The sequence below is a fragment of the Hyperolius riggenbachi genome, chromosome 3 (genome assembly GCF_040937935.1).
Source record: "Hyperolius riggenbachi isolate aHypRig1 chromosome 3, aHypRig1.pri, whole genome shotgun sequence".
In the NCBI taxonomy this organism is placed as follows: domain Eukaryota; kingdom Metazoa; phylum Chordata; class Amphibia; order Anura; family Hyperoliidae; genus Hyperolius; species Hyperolius riggenbachi.
Window position 1 is genome coordinate 200,049,497 of NC_090648.1, and position 22,922 is coordinate 200,072,418.

The 22,922-nt window shown below is 43.2% G+C and overlaps 1 protein-coding gene across 9 annotated transcripts in view; it reads right to left on the reverse strand.

Annotated features, from left to right (window-relative positions):
- Window positions 1-22,922, reverse strand: part of THSD4 (thrombospondin type 1 domain containing 4) — an 827,407-nt gene that overhangs the window by 648,533 nt on the left and 155,952 nt on the right. For 8 of the 9 annotated variants that reach the window (XM_068275544.1, XM_068275535.1, XM_068275536.1 and 5 more), the window contains one exon: window positions 1,365-1,792. In XM_068275544.1, the coding sequence (XP_068131645.1) occupies window positions 1,365-1,741 (377 nt within the window). In that variant the 5' untranslated portion in view covers window positions 1,742-1,792. The remainder of the gene's footprint in view (window positions 1-1,364; window positions 1,793-22,922) is intronic. The other variant, XM_068275543.1, reaches the window with a different exon arrangement.

Genomic DNA, 22,922 nt, shown 5'->3' on the forward strand with positions numbered 1-22,922 from the left:
CAATGGGATGACCACCTGAGGGAAAGCAGCACACAAAAGCAAATCCAGACACCGCAGTGGAAGATATGCAATTATTTCTCAAAAAAGGCGATACCCAAACTGTACCATGATGTTGAAAGGCAGATGGTGTCATCTCTGGCACACAGTGTTGGGTCAAGGGTCCATCTGACCACGTGGTCTGCAAAGCACGGTCAGGCCTGCCTGAAGACTAAGTCAGTCCCCACACACAGCATCTCTACCTGCACGCCGTGTGACTGCCTGCCCCAAGACTAAATCGCTCCCCACACAGCACCTCTGCCCACAGGCCGCTTGACTGCCTTCTCCGCCACCACCAACAGGGTCCAGGACTCCAGGTGGATTCCTGAATTTTTAAGGCCGCTGTACTACTTTTTCTGGTGCATGTAAATGCCTGCCTAATTTTTCTGGCTGCACTGCAGCTGCAACAACAAAACAAAAGGCATGTACATGTGCCAAATCCCCTTTGTGAACATTACCTTGCCGCGGTAAAGGGGCTTGCGTATCACAATGACGCAATGACCGACGGCTATATGAGTGTCTCTGGGGGGCACACCCACAATAATAAGGTCGTTGCATCATTGTGGACAGACCAAATTTGATCAGCTGGACAGTCACTGTTGTTCTTTCATTGAGCTACCACAGCCACTCATCCATGCCCCCCTCCAGGTGTTAGACCCCTTGAAACATCTTTTCCATCACTTTTGTGGCCAGCATAAGTGTTTCTAGTTTTCAAAGTTCGCCTCCTCATTGAAGTCTATTGCGGTTCGCGGAAGTACGCGAACCGAAAATCGGAGGTTCGGGCCATCTCGAGGTAATCTGACCATATAACGTACAATGTTTATTCTAAGTTTATCTAATTACTGTAAAAGAATATGCATGTACTTGACAAAATCTATTTCTTTAAGGTCTTCTAAACACGTTCAAAATAAAGAAATTGTTTAAATAAGTTGCTGACTCTACAGGATTTGCCTAAGGTAGATTTAGTGTATTGCTTTTTTAGACATTTATCATATTAAAATATATTGGATTTGTGATGCTGTTTTTGATGGTTACTTCCACAGGTTTTATTATTAATTTTCCTAGCAATAACCAACCCAACTATTGTAAAATGTAACATTGAACTCCTGAGATCAATCAACCAATTACATTTTCTCCTTGATTATCACACACAGTAGATGAAGAATCTGAAACACTTCTATGTATAGCAAAAATGCTCAGCTACTCATGAATGGAGTCCATTAACACCTAGTGAAATGATAGAATTGTGCCCAGACCAACCATTTAGCACGGAACAAAACAAGTTGGAATTTAGTACAGGACAAATGAAAAAATGAAATCAGACATACCTTCTATCATACCTAGGAATCTGCCCTTGAGGCAGAGGATGCCGATTTCCTCTTAATATTCCTCTACCAAGATGATTTAGATCCCCAGCAGCTGGAAGACTGTATCTAGGATTATCTCCACTCCTGTGTAACGGTACTGAAGTCCGAATGGCAGATACAACATGTCCAGGTTGAGAATTCAATGCAGTTTCTTGGCTAAGAGTATTTTCATGGGTGGAAGGTCTCTCAGCAGCAGAATACTGGTGACCTGGAGCTTGGTAACTTCTCTCATGGTAGTTAGCTGGTAAACAGGGTCTAGTTTGTTCCATAACACCACCGCTGCAGCTTCTAGAGCAAGCTGACCAAGGTCCCCAGCTGCCCCAAACACCAGTAGACATAGCACTGATATTGTCTGTAGGATTACTTTGCGGTTGTATCCTCTGTGGAACCTATAAATGCATAACCAAAAGTATTATTATTTTGTAAATATCATTAATACTCACAAATAAGGACAAATGTTCATATTTTATATGCAAACAAGATTCACGATAGCCACACATCTTTTGATAGAGAAAACCAATTGAAGGTAATTACTCAACTTAAGAAATCATTCAATACTGCTGTTGCAATAAACATCATTAACAAACTGCCTAACTTCACTTTTCTAACATACAATATCACTACAGTATACCGACAGTACTTTTTCAGCACCTACTAAAAAAAAAAAAAAAAGTTGGAAAGCAGTACCAACCATTAATTAATCATTTCTAGCTTATTTCAAGTAAAGTATTTTTTGTACCCCAAGACACACTTTTTCTCCCCCAAAAGTGTGGGGGAAAAGTCAGTACGTGTTATGGTCTGAAGGTGTCCCGTCGATGCTGCCGTCCCTATTGTCTCTTCTGTCCTCATGCCCTGCCAAGATAGGAGTTGAGTCCCGCGACGAGCTTCTGAGCAGAGCCGATGTGTACACGGCGGCTCCAGCTTAACTGGACTTGCTTCAGACACTGTGCGGCAAATCAGGTGGGGGTGCTGCAAGGGAACCATCCAATCACCACTGCCTGCTGTTGTAGCTGGAGCTGATGGTGCTGTGGGCAGGACAATGGCTCGGTCCTTGGGCCAATCAGTGCACTCAGCGCACATAGAGCGCCCGCTAATCAATGCCACAATTAGCATATCCGCAAGCCCCAAGCACCCACAATGCTATCAGGCGCTGACATTTACTTTCATTGCTGCTAATCAGGCACCTCCAGGCACCAAAATTTACCTTCCTTGCAGCATATCGCTAATTGTAGCAATATTTCCTGGTGGTGGCAATCCCATGCACCCTTTTCTCCAGGTGCCATTTTTTTCATGTATGCCAAACAGATACCTTCCTCCCTTCCCCTCCTTTGTGCTGTTCACTGAAACACAAATAAGCACAATGTCCCTCTGTGGTTCTGCTCCTGCATGTTGTCTCTTGTGAACCTTCCTAAAAGAGTCAACTCTGGAGTTGCAGGAAGTGATCAGCTCTCATAGGCTGATGTCTAAGAGCTGATCACTATGATTTTTATTAAAAATAAAAGAGAAATATTTACAAAAAAACAAACAAACACCCAGGCAGCGATCAGAACCCACCAACATAAATCTCTGTTGGTGGGCAGAAAAGGGTGGGAATCCCTTGTGTGCTGAGTTGTATGGCCCTGCAGCGAGCCCTTAAAGCTGTAGTGGCCTAATTAGGAAAAAAATAGCCTGGTCACTAGAGGGGTGTAAGCCCAGGGTCCTCAAGTAGTTAATTAACTGTAGTTAAAGTTTAATGTTTTTCATTCAGAGCAAAACAGTGCACAGTCCAGAAGCCCCCATTATAACGGGTTTTGTGACTCTTAAATCTGAGCCTAAATGATGGTAATTTTTCTGTAAGATGCCTGAACACAACTGTACCGTCTATCCTAGTAACAGAGATGCAAATGGGGTCCTAAATTATAAGCCAAAAGCAAGGAAAGAGGAAGACATGTGAACAGTCATATTAGTCATATTATGTATAACAGCAGCCAGCAGTGAGACACTCTGGTTATATTGTCCAGAGTTCAACTACAAAACCACCTAAAAGCATTTAAAATGCATAATACAATTCTTGACTAAATCTATCACTTGACTAAAGTATACTTTTTTTATTTGCCTACATTTTTGCTCTATAGGAATCCTGGTTTGATTTAGTTATGCGAGAGTTAAACAGACTGTGCAGCCACTTAAAGGTTACTCCTTTGCAGAACAGGGATAACGTGCAGTTTTACCTTTAATTCAATTAAATACCGATTTATGGTATATTATACAAATAAATCAAATTCCATACCTCAGCCTTCATTGAGGAATGCAACAAGTGTGAGACAGAAATCCAAAACAAGAACTGTAATAGAAACAGTATGTTAAACTGCCGGCTCCAAGGACAGCAAAAATCTACAGATGAATGCAAGATCCTGCCAGTTTTCTCAGATTGTAGCTTTTTTTTAGATCTGAAACAGACATGACCGAATAGTAATTGTGTAAATATCCAGTAACTAATGGAGCTGTTCTCAGCGGCCGGCAGTTACTTTGTTCAGAGCTCACAGTAAGTGTAAGGTTCCAAAGAGGAACATGACTTTCGAAGCCATGTGATCAAATTGCTGGATGGTGATGAAAATAAAACATTTTTCACTGGGGTGGATCTGTTTGGGCATTGTGCCTCATCACTTTTAAGTATTTTTTTTTCTATTAATTCTTCTCAGTTTTGACTGCAACCCAATTCCCACACTTCTGAAGTCAGCCAATGTGTGCTGGCTGCGTTGTGTGTAATCTTCCGTGGAGACTCGTGAGGAAGCTCTCAAAGGCTTGGAATAAAAACAATCATCGTCTACCTGTGTGTACACAACTAAGCCTATGCACGAAGCCTCTCTGAACCCTGACTTTTCAGTGATTTAATAAAGAGATGTAAGGAGCAGGAAAGTACCGTAATCATCTTTAATTCAAACACCTGAACAAGAAAAGTGAAGAAAAACAAACCAGAAAATAAGCTGCGCACACCACTGAATGCAAGAGGCATACAGTAAAATGTCACTTGCTTTTACTGTTTATCTGCAATAGTACCTGATCCTCTATACAGTTATTAGAATATGACCCTGAAGGCTCTTGCTTGAGGTTGGAAAATTGCCTACACTTTACTGTCTACTGCTGAGGAAAAAAATGATATGTGGGAGATGCCAAGGGATGCAAAATAATTAAAATTATGATGAGTACAGCACAACCCCTATCCCCGTTTCAATGGAAACTTGCTTTTTATTTTTTTCTTTCATTTTCCTCTCCTCTCTCTCTCTCCCCCAGGTTAGACCTCGGGGCATCTAAGTCAAAATATCGCTACATAAACGTTTTGAGTGCCATTGATGGCAGCGGATTACCCCTGGTCCTTTACCTGGGTCCATCCTTTATGTATCCTCCTATCTATGCCTTATTCAACGCATCGTATATGCAATGTCCCTACTGTATGCTATCTGAATGCACTGTATGTATTACGAATCGAATGTATCCACTGTATGCTAAATTAACCTTTTGCTACTGTTCCACCACTGACCCTGTTTGTGCAAAAAACAATTTTGGGTTCAAATCTCGTCGTACTTGGTGAAATAAACAGGATTCTGATAAGTGATAGACTTACGTCATAAAAAATAAGACCACTCAAGGTCTGTAAGAAAAGAGTTTTTTTATATAACTTGCTACAACACGTTTTGTACATGAAATGTCCACTTCCTCAAGTCAGACAAGAGTATCTAGGGTATGTTCAAAACGCATTCCGGCACACAGTGGAAATGGGCTCTTGCTGTTCTTTCTGCTGAGGATCTTTGGTTGTTTTAATTTGTTCTCCGAGGTTTCTCATGGTTGTCTAGCCCTTCACTTCTATTTTTGTCACAGCATTACTGGACTGAATTTTTTTTCTCCTTGTTGGTTGTCTTAGAGCTTACCATCTTTCTCCATACACTTTCTAGTCCCATAGCACTCACACTTTATCTAGGCATTACATTATGACCTATTGATGCACTTTACTCTGTCTACATCATAGTTTTCTGTTTTTCACATAGGGCATCATTACTCCTTTGAGTTATTGTATATATATTTTTATAAGGAGACTATTGTTCTGGTATTTGATCAACTGTGTATGCACTTTTGTATAAAATGTATGTAATACAGGATCTTCTAAAAAAATTAGCATATTGTGATAAAGTTCATTATTCTCTGTAATGTACTGATAAACATTAGACTTTCAGATATTTTAGATTCAAATACACACAACTGAAGTAGTTAAAGCCTTTTATTGTTTTAATATTGATGATTTTGGCATACAGCTCATGAAAACCCAAACTTCCTATCTCAAAAAATTAGCATATTTCATCCGACCAATAAAAGAAAAGTGTTTTTAAAACCAAAAAAGTCAACCTTCAAATAATTATGTTCAGTTATGCACTCAATACTTGGTCGGGAATCCTTTTGCAGAAATGACTGCTTCAATGCGGCGTGGCATGGAGGCAATCAGCCTGTGGCACTGATCAGGTGTTATGGAGGCCCAGGATGCTTCGATAGCGGCCTTAAGCTCATCCAGAGTGTTGGGTCATGCGTCTCTCAACTTTCTCTTCACAATATCCCACAGATTCTCTATGGGGTTCAGGTCAGGAGAGTTGGCAAGCCAATTGAGCACAGTAATACCATGGTCAGTAAACCATTTACCAGTGGTTTTGGCACTGTGAGCAGGTGCCAGGTCATGCTGAAAAATGAAATCTTCATCTCCATAAAGCTTTTCAGCAGATGGAAGCATGAACCCACTTTTGAACCAGAGGCAGAAGCGCCAGACCTGGGCTACAGAGAAGCAGCACTGGACTGTTGCTCAGTGGTCCAAAGTACTTTTTTCGGATGAAAGCAACTTTTACATGTCATTCGGAAATCAAGGTGCCAGAGTCTGGAGGAAGACTGGGGAGAGGGAAATGCCAAACTATCTGAAGTCCAGTGTCAAGTACCTACAGTCAGTGATGGTCTGGGGTGCCATGTCAGCTGCTGGTGTTGGTCCACTGTGTTTTATCAAGGGCAGGGTCAATGCAGCTAGCTATCAGGAGATTTTGGAGCACTTCATGCTTCCATCTGCTGAAAAGCTTTAAGGAGATGAAGATTTCATTTTTCAGCACAACCTGGCACCTGCTCACAGTGCCAAAACCACTGGTAAATGGTTTACTGACCATGGTATTACTGTGCTCAATTTGCCTGCCAACTCTCCTGACCTGAACCCCATAGAGAATCTGTGGGATAGTGTGAAGAGAAAGTTTGAGAGCCGCAAGACCCAACACTCTGGATGAGCTTAAGGCCACTATCGAAGCATCCTGGGCCTCCATAACACCTGATCAGTGGTCGGGCTGAGGAAGCTGAATGACAGAACAACAGTGACTGAGTGTCCAGCCGATCGAATTTGGTCAATCCACAATGAAGCAACGACCTTATTATATATTTTCTTGGGTCAGGTGTGCCCCCCAACACACTCATATAGCCGGCAGTCATTGCTTCATTGTGATACGCAAGCCCCTTCACTGCGGCAGGGTAACGATCACGAAGGGGAATTGACACATGTACATGCCTTTTGTTTTGTTGTTGCAGCTGCAGTGCAGCCAGAAAAATTAGGCAGGCATGTACACGCACCAGAAAACATTATTATAGCGGCCGCTGCTAGCAGCGGCCTTAAAAATTCAGGAATCCGCCTAGAGTCCTGGTGTACCCTGTTGGTGGTGGCAGTCAAGCGGCCTGCAGGCAGAGATGCTGTGTGGGGACCGATTTAGTCTTGGGGCAGGCAGTCAGTAACGTGGCATGCAGGCAGAGACGCTGTGTGTGGGGACTGACTTAGTCTTCGGGCAGGCAGTAACCCTCCAGGATCCATGCCTCATTCATTTTCATGAAGGGGAGGTACAAAACACTTTTGTGACTTAGGTGACTTCTCAGTGACAATGCCTCCAGCTGCGCTGAAAGTCCTTTCTGACAGGACGCTTGAGGCAAGACAGAAGTTGCATGGCAAACTGGGACAGCTCTGGCCACAGGTCAAGCCTGCGCACCCAATAGTCCAAGGGTTCATCGCTGCTCATAGTGTCTACATCCACACTTAAGGCCAGGTAGTCGGCTACCTGCCGGTGGAGGCGTTGGTGGAGGGTGGATCCGGAAGCGCTAAGAGGCGTTGGACTAAAGAATGTCCGCATGTCCAACATCACCATGAGATCGCTGGAGCATCCTGTCCTTGCCTTCATGGACATGGGAGAAGGTTTACTGGCAGTGGTACCTTTATTGCGTTGTGCTGTGACATCACCCTTAAACACACTGTAAAGCATAGTTGCCAGCTTGTTCTGCATGTGCAGCATCCTTTCTGCCTTCAGGTGAGTTGGTAACATGTCCGGCACTTTGTGCCTATAGCGAGGGTCTAGTAGCGTGGCCACCCAGTACAGCTCATTCCCCTTGAGTTTTTTTATACGGGGGTCCCTCAATAGGCTGGACAGCATGACAGATGCCATCTGCACAAAGTTGGATCTAGACGTACTATCCAACTCCTCCTGCTCTACCTCATTGATGTCAGGTAAAGTCTCCTCCTCCCCCCAGCCACGAACAATACCACGGGAGCGTTGAGCAGCACAAGCCCCCTGCCACGCCTGCTGCGGTTGTTGTTCTGCTGCCTCCTCCTCCTTTAAAAAAAACATCTTCCTCGTCATCTGACTCCTCTTCCCCACACAACTCTTCCTCCTCCTCCCCCCCCCTCTGTGCTGCCGCAAGTGTTGAGGAAACATCTGGTTCGGATGAAAATTGATCCCACAACGCTTCCTCCTGTAACTGTTCCTGTTCATGCTCATCCACAGCTTGATCCACCACTCTACCCATGGCACACTCCAGGAAGAAGGCATACGGGATCAAGTCGCTGATGGTGCCTTCACTTTGACTCACCATGTTTGCCACCTCCTCAAACGGCCACATGAGCCTGCAGGTAATTTGCATGAGTGTCCAGTACTTTGGCCAGAACATCCCCATCTCCCCAGAGTGTGTCTTTTGACTGTAGTTGTAGAGATACTGTTTGATGGCTTTCTCCTGTTGTAGCAGGTGGTCTAACATCAGGAGGGTCAAATTCCAGCGAGTTGGGCTATCGCAAATCAAGCTCCTCACCACCAAGTTGTTTCTCCGTTAAATATCGGCCAAGCGTGACACGGCCGTGTAAGACCGCCTGAAATGCCCACACAACTTCCTGGCTTGCTTTAGGAAGTTCTGTAAGCCTGGGTACTTACACACAAATCTCTGGATTACGAGATTGTCAACTTTCCCAAATTCAAAGGTGAAATGAGATTGCTGCCGTTGTCACACACCACGTTGCCAGTTGGTGCGGGGCTAGCCACTGGTCCACCTGTTTATTCAGAGCAGCCAGGAGAGCTGCTCCAGTGTGACTCTCCGCTTTGAGGCAAGACATGTCTAAGATGGCGTGACACCGTCGTACCTGGCATGCAGCATAGGCCCTGGGGAGCTGGGGCTGTGTAGCTGGAAAGGAGATTGCAGCACCAATAGAGTTGCGCTGCCACTCAGCCAAGGAGGAGGAGGATGACAGCGAAGAGGATGTAGCAGGAGGAGTAGGAGGAGAAGGAGAGGAGGTGGCAGCAGGCCTGCCTGCAAGCCGTGGAGGTGTCACAAGTTGGTCCGCTGCACAGCCACATACTCCCTGCTTGCCATCGGTCACCAGGTTGACCCAACGGGCTGTGTAAGTAATGTACCTGCCCTGACCGTGATTGGCAGACCAGGCATCCATCGTCAGATGGACCCTTGACCTGATGCTGTGTGCCAGAGAGGACACCACTTGCCTTTCTACTTCCCAGTACAGTTTAGGTATCGCCTTTTTTTTGCAGCCTGGTATCTTCCGCTGCGGTGTCCCAATGGCTACAAATTTTCGGAAGGCCTCAGAGTCCACCAGCTGGTATGGTAACAGCTGGCGAGCTAACAGTTCCACCAAGCCAGCTGTCAGGCGCAGGGCAAAGGCGTGACTGGCAGACATTGGCTTCTTCCGCTCAAAGATTTCCCTCACGGACACCTGGCTGCTGCTGTGAGCAGAGGAGCAGGAGCCGATCAAGGTGAGAGGCGGAGTGGAGGAGGTTGGCTGTGATTGTAAAGGTGCAAAAGAGAAAGCGGCTGAAGATGATGCACCTTGAGTAAGAGGAGAAGGAGGGTGGCTTTGCTTTTGTGTGCTGCTGTTGCTCAGGTGGTCTTCCAATTGAAGTTTGTGCCTTTTCTGCATGTGCCTTCGTAAGGAAGTTGTCTCTCACACGAGTGAGTCCAATGCCTGACGCTGCCTGCCTTTTATAGGGGGGGGTGGGGCTCCAGCAGGGAATGTAGTCTGATTGGCTACAATGTGCTTGCTGACTGTGATGTAGAGGGTCAAAGTTGACCCTAATGATGTAGTATAGGGGCGCACCGAACTTCCGAAAAAGTTTTCGGTTCACCGCGATCGCGAACCATGGAAGTTCGCCGGTTCCAGTTCACCGGCAAACCATTCGGGCCATCTCTACTGCCCTCCTCCTGTTATCCTTTTGGATTTTTAAAATGTTTAAAAATGTCCCATTGATCTACTGATAACAAATATAGGACTATTATTTAACATTTTGGTCTGGTACATAATTCCTAGTTGCAGAAGGCTTTTCCGCACAGTTGACAATCTCCGAAACCCTTCTTGCTGGAAACCTTCACAGGACCTGTTTGGGAAATCTGCCCACTTCTTCTCAGACAAAGGGCTCTGTTCACAATGGGCAGTTCGGTAAAATCTTTTTTTTTGTTCGGTAAAATACCTCATTACCGCACAAGTCAGTAATTTACTCACTAGTCAGGAACTCTGATTTTCTGTGTGGAGATAGGTTTAGTGAAATGTAATTTGGGAAGGTGATCGGTAAGATCAGCTGATTTAAGCATTACCAAATGCGGTAATGCTTTGTGAATAGAGCCCAAAGTCTGATCCATTCGATCTGCCCTTCAATTCGCACCAGAAACATATGCAGAACCTTATAATGCATGCAAAAATAGCCTACCACCATGGCCTGATTTTAAGGTAATTTCTGAACAAGGTATCTTAGATATCCTCTTGAACCTTCACAAGACTACCTGTGACCTGGACCATGGTCCAACTAAGTTCATGTTTAAATGCCCTGAGTTATTTAGACCAGCATGCCACAAAAAAACGTCAACTGTTCCTTACAAGCAGGGAGGTTTACCACCTGCCTGAAAGAAGCAATCATCAGACCCCTACTCAAGAAACCATCCTTAGACCCAGATGCTTTAAACAGCTACAGACCTGTCTTTAAACCTCCACTTTCTATGGAAAATTATTGAAAGGCCATCTATCTCCAACTTGAAGCCAGGCTCTCAACAACATATTTGATCCACTTCAATCAGGCTTCAAAAAAAAAAAAATCACAGCTGTGAAACAGCTCTCACCCAGATCCACAACGATTCGCTCATGGAAAGAGAAAGAAGCCAATGTTCCATCCTGATTTTGCTTGACCTCAGCGGCTTTTGACACAATTGATCATGAAATCTTGCTCAACAGGCTACAAGAGTACTGTGGCCTAGATGGCTTAGTTCTCCAGTGGTTCAACACTTTTCTGACTGGCAGAACACAAAAAGTATCAGATAAATGCTGACTAGAATGCGGTTCTTGTTATCAGAGGTCAGCACTTGACAGCAAAGCCACTCCAATCTCCGCCAGCACCACTAAGGATATGGAGTTCAGAACTGAACTCAGACTTCGTGCACAGTCTGTACTGAATGATGGGGAATTAAGCTTCAGGAATCAAATCTCAGCTGTTGTGATACGTGAAGGATTTTTTTCAAATGCATTACACCTCCCACAATCTTAGATGAAAAGGATCTAATAACTTTGACACCCCCAGAGTCCACCTCAAAACCTATGAAGACAGAGCCTTCTGTTATGCAGCCCTTACACTTTGGAACTCCTTTTCACACCCAATCAGAACATCTCCATCTCTGGAAGCATTTAAAGGACACCCGAACTGACATGGGACATGATGAGATAGACATGTGTATGTACAGTGCCTAGCACGCAAATAACTATGCTGTGTTCCTTTTTTTCTTTCTCTGCCTGAAAGAGTTAAATATCAGGTATGTAAGTGGCTGGCTCAGTCCTGACTCAGGACAGGAAGTGACTACAGTATGACCCTCACTGATAAGAAAGTCCAACTATAAAACACTTTCCTAGCAGAAAATGGCTTCTGAGAGCAAGAAAGAGGTAAAAAAGGGAACTTCTTATCAGCGACGGTCACACTGTAGTCACTTCCTGTCTGAGTCAGGACTGAGTCAGCCACTTACATACCTGATATTTAACTCTTACAGGCAGAGAAAGAAAAAAAGGAACACAGCATAGTTATTTGTGTGCTAGGCACTGTACATACACAGGTCTATCTCATCATGTCACATGTCAGTTCGGGTATCCTTTAAAACCAAACTGAAAAGCCACCTGTTTAGCCTGGCATTTACAAACAACTGACTATTTCCTCTGTAACAAAGTCCGCAATGCAACCTTGCATTGATGGCATTTATTTGCTTTGAGTCCTATGGGAGAAAAGTGCTTTACAAATGTTATTGTATTATTATTATTTGTACTTAGTTGTATGTGGGTGGTGCTCACCACAGCTTTTGTTGTCAGCTACAAGTCGGAGAACAGTTTTGAGCAACTTAATAGACGTATAAGAAACAGCAATGCCAGCAGTTCAGTCTGCTATGTAAAACTTTAGTGATCCTAAGGCAACGCAAAATAAAAATAAAATATTTTCTTGAGTTAATCTTTTTTCTTATTTTGCTACAATCATTTATGAAAAAAATGTTTCATACTAGCACTAGAGCTACTGAGCTTTTCATTCAAATATCTTCTCAATAAACTTTAACAAAATCCTGTATTGAAATCATCAAACACACTTACACTGGCTTACAGATCCATTCATGCTTCATACAGATCCTTCATGTGAAAAGCATAGCTAACTACATACAGACGTGGTACAACCTGTAATTGTCTGCTAGGTATTGAGGGAATCTGAGACATGCTTCCTTCACCTTCTAAGTATACAATGAAATTGCTGAAATTTGCTATTTGCGACATGGGCTTGCCCTACATGTGCCAAAGTCAAGAAATCCTTTGCAGTGCTTTAGAAAAGCCTGTATTCATTTTAGTGTTACATAAAAGGAGCCCCACACTTTTTTCTCCTGTTTAAGGCATTTGAAGAAGATTAGTAAGCTTTAAAATGACCTATGTTTTCATTTTACTGGGTGCCTTGGAACATCTGACATTTAACCATAAGAGGTCATGGTACTGTGTGTGTAGTGTGCATTGTGTGCAGAGTTTTTACTTTAACAAACGTCTTCAGAATTACTGTATTAAAGTTAATTAACTCTGAAGTCACAAAACAATCTTAAAACTTTGTGTAGATGTGAATCTTCTGTGGCCTTGTGTACATGTCTATGTCATGTTATAATTTAAGTAGGCCTCAGTTATTTTGCCTGAGGTTTAGGTAAAAGGCTTGTTCGCAGAGTAGAGTATACCTTTAAAGAGTTTTCAAAGATGCAGTCAGAAGCATCTCAGTGTCTGCTTGAGGCAGATGATGCAAGCAGATACTGAGAACATGTTCCTGAAGCAAGGCCACAGGCCTACACTGCCCCAGACAAATGGACTACGAGAACAATCAACATAGGCCATATTTACAAAATACCACATTCCTGTATGTAAGCAAAAGGCATCATTAAATATTAATCGAGTAGGTGGGGATTATGACACCACGAGGAGTCTAAGCCAATAGTCGGGTCTGGGGGATGGCTAAGATGAGGTCACATTTAACTCTTTCCTAGTCGGTATTAAAGGGCCGGAGGGGCCGACGGAGCACACTCTGATTCCTACTTTCATGCTCTCTATATGCTGACTGGATCACCTAATTATTTCCTTTCCTTATGTAATCTGATATAATGTATGCTGTACATAGGTAGTCTAGAATATGTAACTTAGAATAGACATAAGAGGACCCGATTATCTTCAGCAGGAACATGAGGATTTGCTTGGCTAGGATATGATGAACTATATCTGTATAGCTGTGTACTTAATAAACTCCATCAAACTTTGAAGACAACTGAGAAAGTCTATCTCCTGCTTGCTGTGATGAGTCGTGTTTGCAACTCTTGCGGATGAGTTTGCTGGTGCCAGAGCAAAAAGGTGATTTAATTTTATAACATGTCACATTTCTCTCACCTACACTTACAGTGGCTCCTTAAACTAAGCAAGCTGCAGACAGGGTCGTTTTAAGAGGTAACCCCCCCCCCCCCACACACACACACTGCTGATAGTCCCCCTCATGATATTCTGCCCCCCCCCCCCCCATTCCCACCAATAGACACTACCCTACTGCTCCCCATTGTCCCTGCACATTAGCAGTACAAATCACTGACTCACTTGTCCCGGCAGGCAGTGGCTGCACCGTACGAGCACTCTTCAACCACACTGTCTGCCTCCCCTCTATTCAGGGCGCGTGTTATGTGTAAACCCGAGCCGGATAGAGAAGAGGAAGACAGAATGGTTGAAGACTACACGGACGTTGCAACCGGGGCAAGCGAGTATGCAGCCAATGTGCATTGGTGCAGGAGACAACTTGGTACAAGCGAGTATGCAGGTATTGTGCATTAGTGCAGGAGACAACTGGGGGGGCAGGGAAGAAGGTCCGGCAGTGCAGGAGCCTCTGCAGGGCCTGTATAGCAACGTCGGCCCTGACTGTAGAAATGTTGCTGGGAACTTCTGATGGCACTGCCCATGCCTCACATAATCATACATCAGCCTCCACATATTAGTAGCAGATGTTATATACATTCAGAAAATAACTATTTTTATTTCCCTTAAATTTCCCTCCATCCAAAAGATTTGTCAATGTCTGAATGATATAGAAGTTAAATGCTGGTTTCAATACAGTAGCATAATTTTCATATAATTCCTGTCCCTCATAACACTTAAGCCATGATTCACACTTTCCCATCTTTGCCCTTAAACATGAGCAGACATACAGTTACCCACCATGCCTATAGCCCGTGGTCATTAGTGATGAGCAACAATTGTTTGTGTTCTCTTTATTAATATTTTTGTAAGAGAATATTAAAAAGCTTCAACAGTGTATGTTGTTCTTAGGGAGTTCATACTGACCGTCTAACTTCAGCTAAGACTGGGGATCTTATCTTCAGATGTTCTCTCCTATGCATGGGTTCTTCAATTCAAATGAATCATTACCAGTGTTGCTTCCGAACTTTCGCCAAAGGTATTTACGCAATGAAAATGTCATTTCTGCTTTAGAGATTTTTTTCACAAAAATAAGCTTACATTTTCGTGATTGATTTTCATGTAAATACACAATTTTTTTAACGGTTTCACCTAATGGCCAACGGCTTTCGCGGTTAATAGCAAAGCCCCCTTACGAGCTACAATCATCAAATTTGCAGGGTATGTTAAGGAGAGCAGTGGGTACAAAAATACCTTATATAGTTGGAGAAAATCGATTTTAAAGTTATTAGAAGAAAAAAAGTGACAAATGACAGATAACAGATAATGTAGCAACCTAACGGTAGTGTAAATTTACATATAGCAAAAGAAAGAGCAATGAATTTCATGACTGTTTCAAGGGGGTCCGTATGCAGTGTGTACAGACCCCCTGGAAACCCTGTGGGAGTGGCAACGCTTTGGCCATGGATCGCTATGGCTGTATAAGGATCACTGCCAACTTTTTGAAACTCTTTTTTTGTTCAGAGTGTGGAAAATATTTTTAAAAACATGGCATGGGGTCCCTGCTCCCGAGCCTTTTTAACCCCTTGTCCCCCATGCAGGCTGGTATAGCCAGAATGTGGAGCCCTGGTCCAGTGGGGCTTCACACCCTGAGCTACACCAGCCCATACGGTTCATGGTATGTGGGGGGTCTGGGGAAGAGGGGTGGCCAAGCCCCCTCCCTCTCTCCCCCAGAGCCCTAGTCCAATCCATTAACAAGGGGCTCTTCCCCCACATTCAGTGCCCCAGGAGAAGGTTGGGGCTGCAGACGTCCTAAGAGGGTTCATGGTGGCATCTGGGAGTCCCCTTTAAGAAGGGGACCCCCAGGTGCCAGCCCCCTTCCCAGGAGAAATTGGTATAGGGGTACATAGTACCATTTCCACAAAGGCCTCCACAAAGGGTTCAATGAAATAAAAACACAACCAAAAAAAAAAGTATTTTAATATTGTTAATTAACCAAAAATACTTACCTGTCCCTTTAAAAAAATGTTCCCACACCAATATCCTTGGAAATAATCCCACGCCAATATCTTCTATTTTACAATCTTGATTGAAGATCTCTGTCAGCCGCCGCCACACACCGCTGCTCCCACCTCCAGCTCTCAGCTATATTAAAGTAAAGCTGAGAGCGCTGTCCTCTGATGCTCCACCATTGGCTATGCACTGTGTATGGACCCCTGGAAACCCAGTCATGAAATGCATTGCTCTTTCTTTTGATATACATATATTTATAATACCATTAGGTTGCTTCATTATCTGTAATTTACCGCATTTAAGTTCCTATGTAGAGATGAGTGTAATGACTTAATTACGATTTCGCGAAATTTTGCGTAATTAGTGTAATTACGATTATGGCCGTAAGTACATAATCATAATGAAGAAGGATTTCGCGAAATTCCGCGTAAGCGTAATTTTCGCATTACAGTGGGTATCGCGAAATTACGTTTCCCTTGCATGCAACCGTTTGTAAGCGTAGTTACATAACGTAATTTCGCGATAGTTCATATTACTGTAAGCGTTAATTTTCGCGTCATTTTCGCGTTACGGAATGCTATTTCACATATAAAATTTGCCATGTAGTGATATTTCGCATCAAAATTCGCCATGCAGACGAAAATGCCTTTGGCAAAAATTTGCGAGCAACCCTGCTAACAAGTAATAACGAAATTCGCGAAATTACAAAGAAATGCGAAATTACGTTATGGTTTACCGTGAAATTACGTTATGGTTTAACGCGAAATTACGTTATGAACGAAACGCAAAATTACGCGTTGAAAATTACGCTTACGGTATTCTCAATCACGATTTTAATGGCAATTACGCTACCATAATTTCGCATCGCAATAGCAAATTTCGCATGCGTAATTATAGTAACACGAAACTTCGAAAATTTCGGCTCAACACTATTCCTATGATAATTTTGAAATCAATTTTCTCCAAAACTATAAGGTATTTTTTATTTTTTTCCTCTTGTACCCGCTGTTCTCCTTAACATACCCTGCAATTTTGGTGATTCTAGCTGTTTAGGGGGCTTTGCTATTAACCACTTGAGGACCGCAGTGTTAAACCCCCCTAAAGACCAGGCTATTTTTTATTAAATTGGCCACTGCAGCTTTAAGGCCAAGCTGCAGGGCCACACGACACTCCCCACCAACAGAGCTCTCTGTTGGTGGGGTCTGATTGCCCCCCAGATGTTTGTTTATGTTTTTTTTAATTAAAAAATGTGTTTTTTTAATCTCTTGTATGCCCCCCTCCCGCCCTCCCCCCCGCCAGTCTATCCCCGTGATCAGCTGTCATAGGCTTCAGCCTATGACAGCCAATTACCCTTGTTGGTCTGGAGGGTACGGGCCGTGTCACACGGCTGTCCCCAGTACAGCGCTGCTGAAGATTGCAGCACTGTACGGCTAATTAGATGGCAGCTTTGCTGTCTAACAGTCTTTGCAGCTCGGAGACTGAAGGCGGAGCTCCGCTCTGCCTACCAAGCAGGAGATGCGCGTGCACCCTGCGCGCGATCTCCTGCAAAGCAGAGCCCCAGGATCTTACACCGATCGGCGTTAGGCGGTCCTGGGGCTGTCGGCGTGATGCGGTTGGCTAGAGGTTAACCGTGAAAGTCGGCAGCCATAAGGCAAAAAAAAAGCTAAAATATTTTAGCAAATTTCACTCGTCGCAGCAAAAATTTTACTTATTTTAGCGAAAATAAAGCGCAAAGAATATTAGCATTTTCGCTCATCACTGATTATTCTCATGCACCATTTGAGAAATGTGTGTCTGCTGTTTTAGTAGTTTTGATTTAGAATATATTCACAAAATTAACATTTTCTTGATGTTTCTAGATATCTCAATGTGTTTAGTATAAATATTAGTTATCAGTAATGGATTTTTAATGTTGATTCAGGCAATATGGTAAGTTAAAAGGCTTTTGTTTTTACAGTGAATGACCGTCTACAATAGTTCTGCATTGCTGATGAGCCATTTTTTTTATAATAATGAAAGAATCTGCATAGAATACATTCCACAGTGGTATGCGTGACCAAGCGTCATTTAGACTAGAGATGGGCCGAACCTCTGATTAGTGGAAGGTTCGGTTTGCGCGAACTTCCGCGAACCGCAATAGACTTCAATGGGGAGGTGAACTTCAAAATTTTAAAAAATTTCTGCTGACTGGAAAAATGATAGAATAGATGTTTCATGGGGTATAATACCTGGAGGAAGACATGGTTGAGTAAAACACATCAAAAGTCCCAGAAAAAAATCTGGATTTATACAAAGCAGTGTTTTAAGGTCAGAAATCTCATTGAATTCAATTGCAAGCCTACACTGCTTTGTGACATCAGGAATTTCCTTCTCACTCCCTCCTCCCTCACTCCCTCTCTCCCTCTCTCCCTCCTCCCAGAGGGAGAAGGGTCTCATCTTCCAGGGAATTGTAGTAATTCAAAAGCCAGCTTACATACCATGGCTGGGAATTGAACCCAGGTCTCAGTGTGCAGTAGGTAACTCATTTAACCACTATACCACCAACCACACTACATGCTGAAGCCAGCCTAGCATGTACCATTATGATCAATCCACGAGAAAAATTAGCTTGCTTAATCCACGGAATTGTACTATATCAAAATCCATCTTACATACCATGGCTGGGAATTGAACCCAGGCTGGGCTGGGAATTGAACCCAGGTCTCAGTGTTCGGTAGGTAACTCATTTAACCACTATACCACCAACCACACTACATGCTGAAGCCAGACTAGCATGTACTATTGTGATATACCCAAGAGAAAAATGATCTCTCTCGCTCTCTCTCTCTAGGACTTGATGCCATTGAAGTGAATTTTCAGCTTAAAACCATCAATGGATACTGGCAGAATTTCACAGGCAATTTTGGATTGAAAAAGCAATTCTGTTCCGACCAAACGGAACGGAATGACCAGTTTCCGCCTAAAATTGCGTAAAATACTATTTCGCGGAAAGCGGTGACCATCCCTACTAGAGAGAGAGAGAGAGAGAGAGAGAGATAGATGAATCTACCTGGCTATCTGGGGTTCTCTTCGGACAACTGTTGAACACAAAAGGCAAGGCCATGCCTGGGTGGGCTTGAACCACCAACCTTGCAGTTAAAAGCCAAACGCACTAACCAATCGTGCCACACAGACTGTGTACCACAAAGACTGTGCATGCAGTTGCTGTTGAATTATTTTATGGGGATGTATGTGTGTCTTTTGGAGGGAGGAAGTAAGTCTGCGCCAAGAAGTTTCAGCATGTAGTGTGGTTGGTGGTATGGTGGTTAAATGAGTTACCTACCACACACTGAGACCTGGGTTCAATTCCCAGCCCAGCCAGGGTTCAATTCCCAGCCACGGTATGTAAGCTGGCTTTTGATATAGTACAATTCCGTGGATTAAGCAAGCTAATTTTTCTCGTGGATTGATCATAATGGTACATGCTAGGCTGGCTTCAACATGTAGTGTGGTTGGTGGTATAGTGGTTAAATGAGTTACCTACCGCACACTGAGACCTGGGTTCAATTCCCAGCCCAGCCTGGGTTCAATTCCCAGCCACGGTATGTAAGCTGGCTTTTGATATAGTACAATTCCGTGGATTAAGCAAGCTAATTTTTCTCGTGGATTGATCATAATGGTACATGCTAGGCTGGCTTCAACATGTAGTGTGGTTGGTGGTATAGTGGTTAAATGAGTTACCTACCACACACTGAGACCTGGGTTCAATTCCCAGCCCAGCCTGGGTTCAATTCCCAGGCACGGAATGTAAGCTGGCTTTTGAAATACTACAATTCCCTGGAAGATGAGACCCTCCGGGAGGAGGGAGTGAGGGAGAGAGGGAGAGGGGGAGAGGGGGAGTGAGGGAGAGAGGGAGGAGGGAGAGATATAAAGAATAACAATCTTGCTTTTTATAAGCGGGGGGGCTCCAAGAGTGAGTGCAGTCTGATTGGTGACAATGTGCCTGCCTGCTGACTGATGTAGAGGGTCAAAGTTCTGCTCAATAGAGCATGATGGGGTGAATCAAACTTCTGCAAAAGTTCGCCTCTGCAAGCGAACGCGAACCACCTAAAGTTCGCCTGGATCGGTTCGCAGGCGAAACGTTCGGCCCATCTCTTATTTAGACGCGAAACGGCCGTCGCTCCACCGCTCACAGCCTAATACCCACCTCCTGCACCAGTCACCCTGCACTCGCCAGACACATGGCATAACCTCTGCATTTTTTGTGTAAGTAAATAAAGCGGTGTTTATGCCTGATATGATGCACACTGTCATCATATGCCAATAAATTTGCACAAGACGGAAGGTGCACGCAATTTTGCTTTTTTCTTGTGGATCTAAATACATTCCAACAGTTGCAGTGACAAGAAAAGTTAGCATACATACTGAAGATGTTTTAAGTCTATGTGCCAACAGCAAGAAGAACACTATTACAGAACAGTAATGACAATTATATTACTGATACAGCAATTTAAGAAAGAACAGTGTCACAAAGCCCATAGTTGCCCCAAAAGTGTTAAAGAGCCTGTATTCATAAGGCAGCATTAGTAATCCAGAATAAATAATATGTTGACATAATCAGACCTTTTGGTAACCTGTTAAATATTTTAGGGATACTAAGATATATGGGCCCTGTTACCCGCCAGGAGCTCTGGCTATCTCCAATCCAACCCCAAAGAGAAGGTGCTGCTGAGACATTTTCGGTTCAATGCAGGCATGTCTGTAAGTAGGGTTCTGGAATGTGCTCTATACTGGGCTGAACAATTAAAGTACATTTATTTCAGAAAAGTATCACAACTTTTAGTTTGCTGTGCAGATTTGCCAATGGATCTCCCCCACTGTGTAACTTTGCATGTCTATGGCAACTTCCAATATGTGCAGCATATTGTGGATGCTTTCTAACTATCTTTGTGAGCCTCCGCTGAGGACTTTACAAGCTTGTACATTTATATTTTGGATTGACAGCTCTGAAAACAAAGCACCACTGTTGAAATTGAATGCTGTGGCAAACAGTAGCTCTCAGTTGCCCACGCAGTCTTGTCATTCAGTCATTCAGATGAAAATCAACCCAATAATGGACTGGTTTCTTTCCAGGGAGATTAAACTCTTCTATTTTCTTCTAAGATCCCTAATTAGAGTGTATATTATGGGGAAACGGCTACTCATTTATACTTGGATTGTGACAAATTAACGCAGGTCAACATGCTGCAGCTACAAGGAATATTTTAACACTGTAATTAAACTAACTTTAACTACAAGAGTTAGAGAAAACAAAAACTAGTTTATTCTCTGTTGAGGTGGTGGAGGGGGGGGGGTGCAGATAAGCAATACCTAAAATCTATTACTCCATAATAAAAGTGATTGGATGGCTTTAGTTAAAGCTAAATAAAAAAGACCAATAAGGGATCATTGTGTAAGTAAAATTGAGGCAGAGGGGAGGGGGATTGAAGTAGATGACCAGATATGCATTGAATGATCTTTGTCCAAAGAGAATAAAAGGGAGCTGGGATATAAGAGATAGCATGCAGCTGAGTGGGCATCAGACTGTGACAGCATCCATGGCATGCCTGTAGCTATGCAAATATCTGCTGTGGTTGCAATCTGAAGCCTTGACACCTGCAACTCTTTCAAACAATTTATGATTCTTCCATTTGTATGTACTGCTGGTAGTGGTGCTCATCATGAGCTCGTGATCACGAGTCTTTTTTTGGGATTGTGAAGTCGTAATCGGCATTCGTGATTGTCTCTTAATAACGAATGCCCGATCATGAATACACTCGTGATAGCACTCGTTACCCGACTCATGATCACAAGTTACTCATGATCACTAGTCAGGATTCGTAATTAAAAACGCACACAGAACTAGGTAATGCTAAATTATTTTGTAGGTAAAATGAGAAATCAGCTATAATGAGAATAGCTGATTGCATTGAATCACTGCACATATCTGATGTATAATTTCAACCAGTAAAGTAAACAATTATCACAGTTCTACAAAAACCTCAGACTAAATAAGTATTTCAGAAAAACGATTTCTCATTCATCCTTAGCGTTTTAGCTGTGCCAGGTTCATACCAATTCATCAGCACAAGGAACATTACTTAACTCTGTTTTTATGATTATGGTGGTACAATGTTTAATTCGTTACATGTACTACTAACAATGAAAACACTCAACAGTCATCTTCCACTAGGAATTAATACACTGGATATGACTGGAAAAGTAACGAACATATGCTAATTACAATATATGCACTGCGCCTTTTTTATCTCTCTGTAAATTATTCTCCATTAAGCACTCTCTCTCTCACTAAAACAAAAGATTGGTGTTAAAACTCATTCTGTAGTGCTGGGAAGAGCCATGCAATCATTCTTAGTACTCCTGATGGCCACCTATGGATGCAAAAACCACTAAATTATAATAGATACACAGCTTTGAATTTACAGAACCATTTATTCTAGCATGTATCCACCATTGATAACAGGTATGAAAAGAACAACTCTTTGGAGAAGGGCTTTGGACACAAGCATGAATGAGTACCAGTAAGGTTGTCTATCTTCAGATAAGGACAGACTATCCAGCAAGCTCATTGTGACCCAGAACTCATTGGAGTGTGTAAGGGACTACAATGGTCCTAAAAGCCCTCTTACTAAGATGTTAAGAAAAACAAAAATTTGCTTTCTTAAAACAGAAAGAATTTGCGATAATTCAGGTTAGAGTGAGCTTGAGATATCTCCCAAGGCATCACTGCTGAATATGTGCAAATTAACCATTGTACCCTTAGAAGCTAAACACACCTCCAGAACCGCTGGAATCCAATGATGTGTCAGTTTGTTAATTTGTACAGTTAAAAACAATAATGGTGCACAAGCCAGCCTGGGGCTCCAGGAACTGTGTGTTTGGTAAGTCTCAGAGCAGTTGGGGACAAGCTCCTGGGTGTGGCAGATCCAGGGCTTGGCTGCGCTCACATATGGTGTTGCATGCTGGTTCTGGGGCCCCGGGCAGTGAGAGTTCCTGGGGCCCCAGGCTGGCTTGTGCACCATTATTGTTTTTAATTTTATTGTAGATTCCCATGCAGTTTAGTTAGGAGGGGGGCAGATGAGAGGGTATATCCTGCATGCTGGTGCCCCCTGCTGGCCATATAGCCATTGTCTATATGCAACAGAAACCCTCTCCAATGACTAGCTGAGTAGCTCAGCTTCTGTTTGAATTAATCACTGCAGACTAGGTGTAAT